The 15,280-nt window shown below is 39.7% G+C and overlaps 1 protein-coding gene across 6 annotated transcripts in view; it reads left to right on the top strand.

Annotated features, from left to right (window-relative positions):
* Plekha1 (pleckstrin homology domain containing A1) overlaps positions 1 to 15,280 on the top strand; it is a 53,901-nt gene that overhangs the window by 23,287 nt on the left and 15,334 nt on the right. For all 6 annotated transcript variants that reach the window (XM_038344531.1, XM_038344535.1, XM_038344518.1 and 3 more), the window contains 2 exons: positions 5,662 to 5,759; positions 11,129 to 11,254. In XM_038344531.1, the coding sequence (XP_038200459.1) occupies positions 5,662 to 5,759; positions 11,129 to 11,254 (224 nt within the window). The remainder of the gene's footprint in view (positions 1 to 5,661; positions 5,760 to 11,128; positions 11,255 to 15,280) is intronic.

A 15,280-nucleotide genomic window follows, 5' to 3' on the forward strand; every position in this document is an offset into this window, starting at 1 on the left:
TAGTTTGAGGGTGTTGTTTAAAGTGTTCAGGTGGAATTCCGCCTTGCCCTCTCCTCCCCACCTCTAACCTTTCCCAGTCTCAGAAAGCACAAGAAATGGTGGCTCTTCCTCACGACCACACCCACAGGGTATTTAAAGGCCTCCTAAGGAAAGGCCAGGTGGTTTTCCTGTTCCCTCTCCCCTTCTCCTCTCTTGGAAGACCATCCTGGTGTGTTTTATTTATTAAATCTGGACTCTTAATTCAGCTTGATTGTGTTTGCTGCATCGGCAGAGATACTTAATATCGGGATATAGAAACCTTTTATTTAGTAATAAACTCAACATTCATAGTTATTGGGCCTAATTAGAGTAGGTGATTTTAGTTGGGATCAAAGAATAAGATGAGCTTCTTGTTCGTTTTTCTGTAGTCCGCTGCATCTGGCAGGAGTAGAGATTCATAAAACAGTTGCCTTCAGAGAGAGATACTAGAACCCCAACTTCATTCTAAAGTGGCAGGCTATCTCTAATTAACCTGAAACAGGGGAAACAAGAAACACTCAAACCTTATCTTTGATAAAGGTAGGAGACATGAGCAGGTGGCTCTCAGTGTATAAATATGGAAGCAGATGGAAGAATAGCAACTCACTTTGCTGAGCAGAGAAAGAGGCCAATAAAGAGCTAACCATTTCAGTGCCCTGCCCCATCCCTCTCTAATAGGCTTAGGTAATGGCACCTGTTTGGGGGATGGGGGAAGCTACAATGAAGGGGTGGGGGGCTGAGAACAGGTTCTTTGTTTGGATGTCTTTAAAAAAAAAAAACCAACAAAAACCAAAACTCTGGTCTCTGTCTCCCTTTGGCTCATGTCGGCAGCAGCCCTTCCCCCAGCCCAGCAGGGAATGGGATGTGTGGTGTGTCCAGAAATAGAAACTAACACTAAGCCCAGAGAAGGGAAGGAATGAGGCACAAACTGAAAAGGAGGATTAAAGGAGAATCTGAATACTGAACTAGCTCTGTCCTATGCAGTCCCAGGGAACCTGCAGCCAGCTGCAGCCAGCAATAGATGGGTAGAGCCTGAGTACCCTCAAGAACTGAAGGGTGGTACTGACATCTGGATGTTGTCGCTAGGCAATATGTGCCACCCTCACAACCCAAGAGGGTACAACCAGCCTTTTAGTCCCTCTTTTAAAATAGTAACAGACAGCCCAAATTACTTAGTATTTGAGAAGACTTATCAGATAGAAAAAGAAACAAGTAATGCAAAACACAGAAGAAAACCTTTTTCTCTTTTCTCCCCAAGACAGAGTTTCTCTGTGTATCCCTGGATGTTCTGGAACTCTCTGTAGATCAGACTGGCCTCAAGCTCAAGAGACCTCTTTGCCTCTCTAGAGCTGGGATTAAAGGCATGTGCCACCACCACCAGGCTAACTTTTTTTTTTAAAGGCAAATCAGCAAAAGTTAAAAAGAGGTAATAGAGAAATTGATGTGGCAATCTCACTTATAAACTTGTAATCTCAGCATTTCAAGAAGATGGCAGATCACAGGCCACCAGCCATTTTCTCAAAAAAAGGGAGGGGGGAACAAAAACCAGAGAAATGAGAAAGGACCCCATCACCACTAAATCTGTGGCCACACTAACACACTTGAGTCATGGCCATTTAGTCCTGGATCATGAGAGGGTTTTTGCTGCAGTTACACTAATGCCTGTGCTGTAGTTTTTATGCATTTGTTTTATTTCCTCTGTTGTAAAGTTTGAATACAAATGTACTCAGGTGAAAAGGCAGGATGCAAACAAGCCTCTGAGGACTGCCTAAAAGGTTTGGCAACCCAGAGGTGTCCTGGCTTTGTGTTTGTGGGGTCACAGCTTTTTCTTCCTTTCCATGTCCGTCCGTCCCCCCCCCCCCCCCCCCCGCACCGCATACACACCACTTTCCAGTAAGTCCCTCTCTGGAAACCTGAGGACGATGATAGAGAGGATCACTGTGTCCACATCTTCACATGCTGATGTGGAGATAAGGAGAGCAGGACTCAGATTAGACAGTGCTCCGGAGCCCTGCACACCTTTATCCGCCTTGCTAATTCCTGACTTTGTAGTTTGTAGCAGATGGCTTTGCTCCCCTTGCCATGAAATAAAAGCATGCGAGTTTTTTATTCCAACGACAAGGGATACCAAGAGGTGTGTTATTTTGTTTGTTTTAGTTTTTTGTTTTGGGGGTTGGGGGCTAGAAGTTTGGTAGACAAACACTGAGCCACATCTCAAACTGCAAGGAGTCTTTTTAAATTTATTTTTATTATGTATACAACATTCTGCCTCAAAGTATGCCTGCACGCCAGAGGAGGGCGCCAGATCTGTACAGATGGTTGTGAGCCACCATGTGGTTGCTGGGAATTGAACTCAGAACCTTTGGAAGAGCAGTCAGTGCTCTTAACCTCTGAGCCATCTCTCCAGCCCTTTTTTTTTTTAAATTTATTTTTATTATGTATACAACATTCTGAGGGAGTCTTTTTAGTTTAATTATGTTGGCCTCCTTTTTTCCTTCAAAAAGGCCTTCTATAAATATTACACTTTTAGAAGTATACCTATTATATACATTTGCTTTGTGCCAGCTATTGTAGTCCACTGTTAGATTCTATTTATTTTTAAACTTACTATTTTATTTTGTGTGTATGCATGTTTTGCTTTCATGTATGTTTGGGCACCAGGTGTGTGTCTGGTGGTGCCTGTCGGATTTCCCTGGGACTGGAGTTCTAGACAGTTGTACATGGCCACATGGGTTCTGGAGTCGTACTTGTATCCTCTGGAAGAACTAAGCCATTGAGCCTACGGTGGACAAGGTCTGATGAATGCTGTGCTGACTACTGTATGTTAGCAGCAGATCTGTCCTAGGGAGTTCCTAGTTATGCTGAAATACACATTCTCTAGGGCTTCTCAGCCTTCCTATGCTGTGACCCTTTAGAACAGTTCCTCATGTTGTGGTGACTCCCAACCATCAAATTATTTTCGTTATTACTTCATAACTGTAATTTTGCTACAGTTATGAATCACAATGCAAATATCTGTGTTTTCTGATGGTCTTAGGCGACCCCTGTAAAAGGATTGCTCAACCCCCAAGGGGTTCAATACCCACAGGTTGAGAACCATTGCTCTAGAAACAAACAAAAGTATAAAATGTGGTGTATTACAGTTTTTTACTTTTCAGATGAATTTTTCTGTAGCGCATCATAAGATATGCTTTGACTTCTGTGATCTTCAACTTAGTCTAGGGAGCTCTGTTTTAGAGTAGTTTGTTCTCAGGCCCAATTTCAAAATCATGTGTGTTTGAGAAATAACTTTTCTTTTCCCTTGAAGGTTTTCATTTCCTTCTTCTCTTAGTCATATTCAACTCAGTGCTAGTACATTAATAATTCAGTGTTGTGGTGGAGATTTTTGGAAGTTTTTTGTTTGTCTTTTTATTGGTTGGTTGGTTTTGAGGCAGAGTCTCACTCTGCAGCCTTGGCTTTCCTAGAATTCACTATGTAGATTGGGCTGGCCTGGAACTCACAGAACTAGGCCTACCTCTGCCTCTCAGAGGGTTAGTATTAAAGGTGTGTGCTGCCACGCCTGGCTATACCTGGCCTTGGAAGTTGGTTTTATATTTGAACAATTTCAACAGTGTGGCTGTTAAGGTGCATTAGATGCATTTGCTTCTACAGTAGTCTTTGATTTTCTAAACACATGCATATGATATAAATAGGTGTAATTAAAGAGCTCCTTATGACTTGTAGACCGCTGTGAAGTGCAGGGTTCCAGTCCCTAAGGAGGCAGGTGGATCTCCATGAGTTCAAAGCCAGCCCGGTCTACAAGAGCTAGTTCCAGGACAACAAGAACTGTTACACAGAGAAACTTTGTCTCGAAAAACCAAAGAAAAAAAAAAATGAAATAATAAGGTTTGGTTTTTAAATTTTCTTTGGCGAAAGCTTCAAGTGTAACCATCTTTGTATTTAAGGTTAAATGCAAATCTTATTTTGGGCTAAAAATACTATCAGAGGCTAAAAAATAAATATGTGTATAAGCTTAAGTTATGGAGGTTTTCAAATACATAAAGTCTACAGGATTAAAAGGAAAATTGATAGAATATTTGTTTTGTCAAGGATACCATGAGAATTAACAGGGAAAGTACTTATGATAAAGTAACTGGTTAATAGGAAAGCTCCTGCAGATCAGTAAATTACACTGAGCAGCTCAAGAGAAGTGAGCAAAAGAATATATAATGCTCATGAAGCAAATGCAGGTGCCTAATACCCGTGTAAAACTTACTTTCTCAATAATTAATTAAATTCAAATTCAAGCAAGGTTTAGTTATGTACTAATTAGCAACTAATTAGGTTGTTAATATAGTGCTATATCAGCTAGGCTTCATTGAATGAAATAATATTTGAGGCATTTCTCGGTCCCAAGGTAATTGTTACAGGGGATTATTCTCACATATGTCAGAAGACAGAAAGAGTGCAGTGGAGATGTTGCAATAACTTAGACATTAGGGACAGCAAGAACTGCTCCACTTGGGCTAGGAGAGAGAAAGGAATCATCGGTAGTGGAGGAGCAGCTACCAGAAAGCTATGCAGTAACGAATGGTTCAGACTTGGAGCCCCCAAGCTTCAAGACTTAAAAGCCAGGGGTGTATATATATGTAGCACAGATGCTAGTAACAGTTACAGGTGAGACGTGTTAGAGGTCTTGTGCACACAATTGGGAAGACGCTTCTGGATAGGGATTCAGTATTAGGGAAGGCAATTTTCTAATGCAAAAGTTGGCTTTCTTTTTCTTTTTGTTTTTTGTTTGAGACAGTGTCTCACTATATAGCTCTAGCTGACCTGGAACTCCTTTGTAGTCCAGGTTGATAGTGAACACAAAGAGATCCACCTGCTTCTGTCTCCTGAGTCCTAGGATTAAAGGCATATGCCACCATGCCTGACCCAAAACAAAATTTTTAAAAATTACTTTTAAAATGATTTTATTAGAATGGGTATTTTGCTGTCAGGTCTATACACCACTTGTATGCAGTATGCAGTGCTCTCAGAGGTCAGGAGAGGGTATTGGATACCCTGGAAGAGGAGTTTCAGACAATTGTGAGCTATCATGTGGGTGCTAGGAATTGAACCCAGGTCCTGTGGAAGTATAGCCAGTGCTCTTAATTTCTGAGCCATCTCTCCAGTCCCCTCAAAACAAAATTTTTAAATGTTAATACCCTGTGACTCATTAAGTCTGTATCAAGAAAATTATTCCACAGAAATTCTGGTCAAAGTGTGGAGGTGCATGTCCAAGTGGTATTTCATTGTGATGTTCTTTTAGTTTGTTTAGTTTTTTTGAGATAGGGTTTCTCTGTGTAATAGCCCTGGCTCCTGGAACTCTCTGTGTAGGCCAGGCTGGCCTTGAACTCACAGAGATCCGCCCGCCTCCTGAGTGTTGGGATTGAAGTGTACATCACTGGAGAACTGACTCACTATTTAGCAGTATATGCATTTAATGAAAACTGGTCATGAAAGAGTTTTGCCTGTATAGCTCAGTGAAAGCAGTGTTTTATATGGCCTAATGTATTTTGTGAAATCCAAGAGTTGCAGTGTTGAATCTGGGAAGACATTTTCAGCTGTCCTAAAAATAATTTAGAGGTAACAACTTTATTTCATGTACTTTTATTTTGACAGTTATGAATGCAGGGATGAGAAAATACTTCCTACAAGCCAATGATCAGCAAGACTTAGTGGAGTGGGTAAATGTCTTGAACAAAGCTATAAAAATTACAGTAAGTATGTATTTAAAATTTTCCCTTTACAGAAGTAATCTTTACATTTTTAAAAATGTATGTAATATCCTCAGATTACCAGCAGGTTACACATTCAAGCTTGGTTGAAAAGATATGATCTGAATGTGAGCCATTTGTTGTGCGTGGGGTGATCAGCCTCTGAATGCCTTTCACTGTGTCTCCAGTAAGGATTCATCACTGTGCATGCTGATTGTGTTTTTGTTGTATATCTAGAGTAAGATGAAAGGCTTTGGACCTCTTACTCTGGGGATGGGCATAGCATTACCCTTTTCTAAGCCACGGCAGGTAAAGGAGGTGGGTGTGCACAAGGGAGAAGGCTCAGGTCTAGAGATTGAGTCTGAAGAGTTATGGTGCCCAGAGGGTCCTGGCCTGTGTGCTCTAGGGATATCTGAAGCTCTAAACTTCTATCACCTGTCCTTTTCCCTGGAGTTTCAGGGCCTGCTGCTCTTCCCTCCTGTTGATGCTACAACTCTCTGCTGTTAAACTTTTCTTCTGTTTGGTTTTAAAATGAACATCAGGGGCTGGAGAGATGGCTCAGTGGTTAAGAGCATTGCCTGCTCTTCCAAAGGTCCTGAGTTCAATTCCCAGCAACCATATGGTGGTTCACAACCATCTGTAATGAGGTCTGGTGCCCTCTTCTGGCCTGCAGATATACACACAGACAGAATATTGTATACTAAATAAATAAACAAATATTTTTTTAAAAAATAAAATAAAATGAACATCAGTACTTACTGATTATTTACACCATACCAGCAGGAAGGCTTTAGATGGAAGGTTTTCCTTCAGTTTTCCAGAAAGGTTGAGTGACTTGTATAGACTTCAGCACTGGTAAGCTATGAGGCTGAAACCCAGGCAAGCCTGTTGGTTGGTCCTGGACCCAGAATTCTGCAGTGCAATGAGCAAAGAACCTCTTCCTAAAGTCAGACAAGCCTTTCTGAGCAAGTTCCCCTGCTGCTGCTGTTGCTGCTGCTGCTGCTGTGCCTTTTCTCCTTAAAAGTAGGCTGCCTAGAAGGGTTTAGGAAGGAGCTCCTCCTGTGTGGGGTTGTATCAGTTAAATTTTTTTTTCAGTGGAGTATAGTTATTTATTGATCCTAATCTATTCTTGGTCAAAGAGCATGTTCCAGGAAATCAATGCATATAGTCCTCATCTCAAGTAATTGATTCTCTGTGCCACACAGCAGCAGAGTTAAGATAGCTGACCAAGGCTGTTCTTAGATCATTTTTTTGTCTTGTATCAGAACAGCTTGTTACCACATGACAGAAAACGCCCACACACCACATCTGAGCTGTATGCGAAGCAGAAGTTATTTTGGGGCTTGTGCAGTTTCATGATAGCAATATTTTGAGCAGATTCAGAAGTTTACATTCTTAAAAGTTTTAGCTGATCATTTTGAGCTCCTAATAAATATTCCCTACCTGGAAGTTGTCTTTATAAAGTCTGTATGTAGTACTTTCCTGGATTTGTTTTTATAGTCTACAGCAATAAGCAGAACTGGTTTCTTTTAATGATTTAAAGAAAAGTCTCAGCATTTTACTAAGTTGGAATGCCTTGAATTGCTCTCTTGTTTATTCATGGGACTAAATAGTATTTTATTTTTATTGTAAGCTTTTCAGCAGGAAAGAGAAACTGGTAATATTTAATTAGCCTCTGGGATCTTGCAGCTTTATTTTATATGGCATTTTTACTATTTTTAGATAAATCTTGATAATTTTTTTTGTGATTTATAGTTTTATTTAGAAAATATAAATACAAATAAGATACAGTAATTTTAAGTGCAGTGATATTAATATAGAACTGGTAACTGACTGGAATCAGTTTTAGGTAAACGTAGGAAAAGGAGAGAATTCCCAGGCTTTAATAAGATGTATTTTGCTGGGACTAGTTAAGAGTACTGGCTGCTCTTGCAAAGGATTTGGTTCCCTATACTCACGTAACTGTTTATAATTGTTTATAACCCCAGTGCTGGGACACACAGTACCTTCTTCTGGCCTTCACAGGCACCAGGCATGTAGGTGGTACACGATATACAGGCAAAGCACCCATACAGATAAAATTAAAAAAAAAAATAGCTGGGTGGTGGGGGCACACACCTTTAATCCCAGCACTCAGGAGGTAGAGGCAGACTGCTGATCTCTGTGAGTTTGAGGCCAGCCTGGTCTACAAAGCAAGTTCCAGGGCATCCAGGGCTACATAGAGAAACCCTGTCTTGAAAAACCAAATCTCTGTGTCTCTCTCTGTGTGTGTGTGTGTGTGTGTGTGTGTAGTTAAAAATAGACATCTTGGGGGACTGGAGAGATGTCTCAGTGGTTAAGAGTACTGACTGCTCTTCCAGAGGTCCTGAGTTCAATTCCCAGCAACCACATGATGGCTCACAACCATCTATGAGATCTGTCTCCCTCTTTTGGTCTGTAGGCTTACATACAGACAGAACACTGTATACATAATAAATAAATAAATCTTAAAAAAAGAGGAAAAAATAGACATCTTGTTAAATGTTTTAACAGAAATTTAGATCAGTTTAGACTTCATAGGCATTTTGCATATTTAATTATTTTGGAGTGTGATATGTCTAATTTCATATCTAAATGTCTAATGATTTATATGTAGGATCTTTGAAAGATTAATATTTCCATTTTAGTACGTGTGTAGTTTTACCTTTCTCTACAATCATTCCAAATAATATTTTGATCACCTATAATTTAGTGGTCTGCTGAATACTATGTCATCTGTACACTTAAAACATAGAGAAACTTAAAATTGGAGTTTTCCAGAATGTGGGTTCACCTTGGAGATTGTTAGAGCGTTGTGGCTAAGAGCATGGTGATTAGGTAAGCGTTCCAGCCTTAGTAGCACACCTCCTTAATGCACTGCTGTTCACCACTGGAGTCTGTCTGTCTCCACCTTCCGTCTGTGCAACATTGTCAGCTATCTCCTGAATATTTAAAGAAGAAGAGTTGTAAAAGGTCAGTAGTATTAGCAGAAATAATCTTGAAGGACATATTTTGTTACTTGAGTTTGGAAAATCAAAATTGGAAGCATGCTTTCAAATGTGTATTTGTCTACCCTCAGTGTAGTGGTTCCTGGACCCTTACTGGTTTAAAGAATGAGAAAATGCCTATAGTTTTTCCCTAAGCAGAAGTCCACTATTCCTAAAATGTCTTATAAGTTCTAGTAAGTTCTAATTTAAAAGTCTACATTAGCTTTTAATCTAAAAACTAGTCTTTTGAAATTGTAGCAGAGATTTCACAGTGATTTTTTTTTTTTTTTAAATGACAGCTAGCTAGGACAAGTAAGCTGAGTATTGGTCTAAAGAATGCCTCCTTGCCCTGCAGTGTTAACCAGGCCTTTGCCGTCAGCCAGGTCAGATGGAGAGAATACAGGTCTTGCCGCCAAGGAACTTATCAAACACTTTAGTTCTGTCCTCTGGCTCTGCACTCATTCCTGGCTGGCCGAATTTCACTGCCCTGTAACTTTTGAGTGGGCTGTAGCCTTTTATTCATTTCGTCATAAATAACTGCTTTGCTCACATCTTCCTTCTCTAGTCAGTATTTTCTTTTCTAATATTGAAACATTCTGTGGATCATAGTAAATGCCTCCTAAGCACACGTTCAGATCCTTCCCAAGAAATAGTCACGTAAGAATCAGGGAAGAAGCAATAGTACAGAAGAATATTTAATTTCTGGCGTTTGTCCTCTGTCCTGTGAGTTGGCTATTTGATGCTCATTAACAGCTGGCTGATTTGCAGGTGGACATGTGTGTTGGAATGGAGGTTCTTTACCTTAGCGTTCGGATTTGACTCACTTTTCAGTAAGAGTTTTTCATAAATTCTAAGGGAGTTACTTGATTCTGGATAGTTTACTTGCACTTTTCTTTGAAAACAAGGTAATGGTAATTTAAATAACTTTTATTGTAATCTTCAGTTCAGGTGGGGGACTTGTGCTTGCATAGACTGTATTATGAGGGTTGTTAGCTGTGGGCCAGTTGCATAAAAATGGCACGCCCTTAATCCTAGAACTAGAGAGGATTACAAAATAGGAGGCGGCAGCTCTCAGACACAGTCTTATTCTGAGATTCCTGGAGGCAGGATGGCCATTTTCTGACTGAGGTCAAGGTAAGAACCAGTGGCTGACTGCTTTGCTTTTCTGACCTTTAGGTTGAACCCCAATTTCTGTCTCTGAGGTTTTTTTAAAATTGTGCTTTAGGGAGTATGCATTTGAAGCTGGAGAGTGCTGCCAGGGCCTGACAAGGGAGGCAGTGCGAGAAATGACCTTACCTAAGATATAAGCCATTCGTATCCATGAACAGTTGTGTTCGTGAGCATAGATGGGTTGAGATCTTCTCATGCACACAGCCCTGCAGTGTACCCTAGCTCTCCTCCAGACCTGGTGAGTGCAGTGTGAGGTAGAACGAGAGCACAGTGTGGAGCAGGGTTTCTTTTCTTTTCTTTTCTTTTCTTTCTTTTTTTTTTTTTTTTTTTTTTGGTTTTTCGAGACAGGGTTTCCCTGTAGTTTCTAGAGCCTGTCCTGGAACTTGCTCTTGTAGACCAGGCTGGCCTTGAACTCAGAGATCCGCCTGCCTCTGCAGGGATTAAAGGCTGGGATTAAAGGCTGGAGCAGGGTTTCTTAAGTGTGGTTTGTGAAACACTGTCCCTCAAAAGCACCTGTCCCTTCTGAAACTCCAGTTTGTGGGGAATGTTCTAGAGACTCATTCTGGGGATGGAGCCTGGGAATTACAACTTTTAGTGATGTTCCTGCGTGATATCTTTGTACATTCCCTGCCTTGGATGGAATCACATTGGTACATGTAGGGCCTTTGACTACAGTGTTAGTAGTTTCTCTGTAGTTCACAGGTGATGGGCAAATGACTTAATTTTAAATTGAACATTTTTATACCATTATCGTTGTGTTTATCATTCATGTTGTTGATAATATCTTTGAAAGATTGTGAGGATTCCTAAATAAAATATACTTTAAATCATACTCAGTATGTAATTGATGCCAAGTGTGATTTCATTTTATTGTACAAACTTGGCTAGAATGTAGTTCAGCAGGCATCTCAGCCTATGTTCTCTGCTGCCTCTAAGCCCTGCTTCCTTCTCCAACTGTGCTGAGAATTGGCCAGGGGAGAGTGGAGGAAGTGTGTGAACTAATGACTGCACAAGCACCAGCAGTAGGTGGTGATGCCTGTGACCTAAAGTGTTACCAGACCAGAGCAATCTGAGATCTTGAATTGTAATATTGCAAGTGGATTGTTTGTCAGTCGTCTGTAGATACTAACTAGCTGAAAATGAAGAGGATTGCAAATACAGTTCTAGTTGTATGATAAATCCATCTTACGCTTCCAGGTACCAAAGCAATCAGACTCACAGCCGGCTTCTGACAGCCTGAGTCGCCAAGGTGACTGTGGCAAGAAGCAAGTGTCTTACAGAACTGATATTGTTGGTGGTGTTCCCATCATCACTCCAACACAGGTACCAAATCAATGCTTCTGTTGTATTTTCATCAAAACTGAAACAGAGTATCTTTGCTGAATTGATTCAATATTTATTAACTATAAAAGCTTTTAATTTGGTTTCCTATTCCGAAAGTGCTTTGCAAACTTTTGTATGTTATTGTAGAAAAGATCAGAAGTTACATAGATAAACACTTGATTCTTCTGAGCTGAATTGTTTGTATTCTCCCTGCAGAATTTGGGATGGGGGTTACATGTCAGACTTGTAGCAGCATATCTTACTTCAGGCATCAGAAGTTAGTCTCTATCACTTGTAATGGCTGTAGAGTCCTGCCCTGGATTTGACCATAATTTATAAGCCCCTATTGGTAGACAAATGGAGGGCCTTTCTTTTCTTTATTTTATTTAATAATATTGTAATGAACATTTTTATATCTAAAATTTTAGAGATTTAATAGGTTTCTCTGTAGCTTTGGAGCTTGTCCTGGATCTAGCTCTTGTAGACCTCTGCCTGCCTCTGCCTCCTGAGTGCTGGGATTAAAGGCGCGTGCCACCATGTTGGCCCTGCCCAACTTGTCCTTGAATCTACTTTTTGCTCAGACCAGCCTTGCAACTAAGGAACAGGTCTACACCAAGATAAACTAATGCTTTCAAGTAAAGTTGCTAGGTTAGCATCTGCAAATATGTGTAAATTTTTAAAAACCTGTGTGTTTGTGTGTGTGTGTGTGTGTGTGTGTGTGTGTGTGTTGTATTTTTCCTACAGTCTGAGGGCTGCAACTCTGGCTGGATTGTATCCTAAAAGTAATGATGTACCTAGGTATTTGGGAAAATAAATTTATGTAATTTAAAAAATGAACTTGAAACTTTTATATGAACTTTAAGTTTCTTGTATTGCTATTGAGGAAATATACTTCTTTTTATTGCTTTTATTGAGCTGTATATTTTTCTTCACTCCCATCCCTTTCTCTCCCCTGCCCTTCTACTCCCATGGTCACCATGCTCCCAATTTACTCAGGATTGCTTGTCTTTTTCTACTTCCCATGTAGTTTAGATCCATGTATGTCTCTCTTAGTGTCCTCATTGTTGTCTAGGTTCTCTGGGATTGTGAATTGAAGGTTGGTTTTCTTTGCTTTATGTCTAAAAGCCACTGTGAGTGAGTACATATGAAGTCTGTCTTTCTGGGTCTGGGTAACCTCACTCAATATGATATTTTCTAGATCCATCTATTTTTTCAGAAAATTTTAAGATGTCATTATTTTTTTCTGCTATGTGGTACTCCGTTGTGTAACTGTACCATATTTTCCTTATCCATTCTTTAGTCAAGGGGCATTTAGGTTGTTTTCAGGTTCTGGGTATGACCAACAATGCTGCTATATGAACATAGTTGAGCACATGTCCTTGTGGTATGATTGAGCATCCTTTGGATATATACCCAAAAGTGGTATTGCTGGGTCTTGAGGAAGGTTGTTTCCTAATTTTCTGAGAAATCCCCACACTGATATCCCAACTAGTTTGCACTCCCACTAGCAATGGAGGAGTGTGAAGAAATATACTTTTAATGCAAATTAAATTACTAATATTTGAAAAACAAGAATTTAAAGTGATAGGTATTGCCAGTGTTGGATATTCTCATTACTTTTATTTTTTGATTTTAAAAGACTTTGATGCTTTATAGACTGCTCCCTAATTCCCAAGACAGGGTTTCTCTGTGTAGCCCTGACTGTCTTGGAACTCACTCTGTAGACCAGGCTAGCCTTAAACTCACAGAGGTCCACCTGTCTCTATCTCCCAAGTACTGGGATTAAAGGAGTGCACCACCACTACCATGCGGCATAGACTTTCAAAATTTTAACAGATACCATATTTTTTCAAGCCTTGTGCCAGGTGAGTGTGATTAGGTAGGAAGAAATCTTATAACATCAATAAACTAACTTGAGTATCTTTTTCTGTGCTTTGCAAAGGATATTTAACAACACCAATCTCTGCTCTAGGGGGAGTTTACAGTTACTTTTGTTGTTGTTCAAAGTTGAATTAAAAAAATTAGGGAGAAGGGTGTGTGTGTGTGTGGTGTTGCTTTTTCTAAAAGTAATGATTTTAGCTTGCTAAATTTATGATTGATGAATAGCTGGGCTGAATTTTCTCCCATGCTATGACTGGTGTTGGCTGTTGGATAAGTTTGTTAAGACACTATTGCAGTTTGTGTGGCTATTGTAGAATAGATTCTATAGAAGATGGCATTTTTAAAAGATTTAAAATGATGCTACTGTTTTATTGTAATGCAGAATTTAAAATTACAAAGTAGCAAATGCAGTAGTGGTGCCCCATTGTCTTTAATCCCAGTGCTAGTTCCTTTAATGCTCAGGAGGCAGAGGCAGGTAGATCTCTGTGAGTTCCAGGCTAGCCTGGTCATAGAGTGAGTTCTAGTATAGCCAGGACTACACAAAGAAACCCTGCCTTGAAAAACAAAAACAAACAAAAATACAAAGTAACATTTAGACAATACAGAATTGTAGGAGGTGGGCCCACTTGTTAGTCCCGGCTAGGCTGGCCCTGAAATAATCATACAAAAACTGTATTATTTAAAACACTGCTTGGCCCATTAGCTCTAAGTTTTTATTTGCTAGCTCTTCACATTTTAATTTAACATATCTCCATTAATCTGAGTATTACCACAAGGTCTTGGCTTACCAGCAAATTTTCAGCACAGCTATCCTGACAGTTCAGACTTAATTGTTCTTTTGAGCTTTAAAAATGTGACTGATTTATTTGCGGTGTTATAGTTTGTGGATGTTGTAAATAACCAGGAAGTCTTGGGTATGGTTAAGGATTTGTAAACACTGAACTTTAAAACATAAGACGGGCTGGAGAGATGGCTCAGATGTTAAGAACACTGGCTGCTCTTCCAGAGGTTCTGAGTTCAATTCCCAGCAACCACATGGTGGCTTACAACCATCTGTAATGAGATCTGGCGCCCTCTTTTGGCGAGCAGGCATACATGGAGGCAGAATGTTGTATACATAATTAATAAATAAATAAGTAAATAAATAAATATAAATATTTTTAAAAAGTAATTAATTTTAATTAAAAATATAAAACAATAGCACACACACCAAAAAAAAAAAACCCACAAAACAAAACAAAAAACCCTATAGCACTTCCAGGAGTGAGCATGGGAAAAACTGCAGGTCAAGGATTAGGCAAAGAGCTTTTAGAGTTGATGTGAAGCCCGTTATCTGGAAAAGGAGAAGACTGATAATTGCACATCATCAGTATTTCAAATGCATGTTTTCTGAAAGACCCTGTTCAGAGGATGAATAGAAAAGATAGACTAGCCAGCGGTGGTTGTACACACTTTTAATCCCAGCCCTTGGGAGGCCGAAGCAGGTCTTTGAGTTTGAGGCCAGCCTGGTGTATAGAGTAAGTTAGCCAGGGCTACATAGAAACTGTTTCTCCAATTTAAAAAAAAAAAGATTAGAAGAAAAGTCTACAAGATACCTACCTATTCAACTAAGGACTTTTATCTACAGAAAGAACTCTCAAAACCGAGTAATTAACCAACCAAAAATTCTTTAAAAGTAGACAAAATACATAAATAGACATTTCACCAAAAAATGATATATGTATTAATAGGCACTAGGAAAGATAGATTGCCACTATATGTACCCATTAGAAAAGAAATTGAATTAAGAACCTAGTGAAATATTACACCTAAGCAAAGATGCTTGGGCTTTTCATCCATTGCTGGTGGAGATGTAAATAAAACAGTTCAGTCACTCTGGAGAAACAATTTGGTGTGGTAGTTTTCTTGTTGTCTTCCTTTTATAAATAAACTTGCAGTTGCTCTCTAGCCTATCCTAAAGAAGTGGGTAATTATGGTCACACAAAGACCTGAACATGGATGGATACTTCTTCATTCCTAGTAGTCAGAGATGGAAATAATTGAGTAGGTGGTCAGCAGCATGGCATGGTGACATACCCACAGCACTGGATATAGCAAGTACAGACTGTTAACACCAAGGGCCACCTGAATGAGCCTTCAGAGAGT

Source organism: Arvicola amphibius, chromosome 1, assembly GCF_903992535.2.
Source record: "Arvicola amphibius chromosome 1, mArvAmp1.2, whole genome shotgun sequence".
Taxonomy (NCBI): Eukaryota; Metazoa; Chordata; class Mammalia; order Rodentia; family Cricetidae; genus Arvicola; species Arvicola amphibius.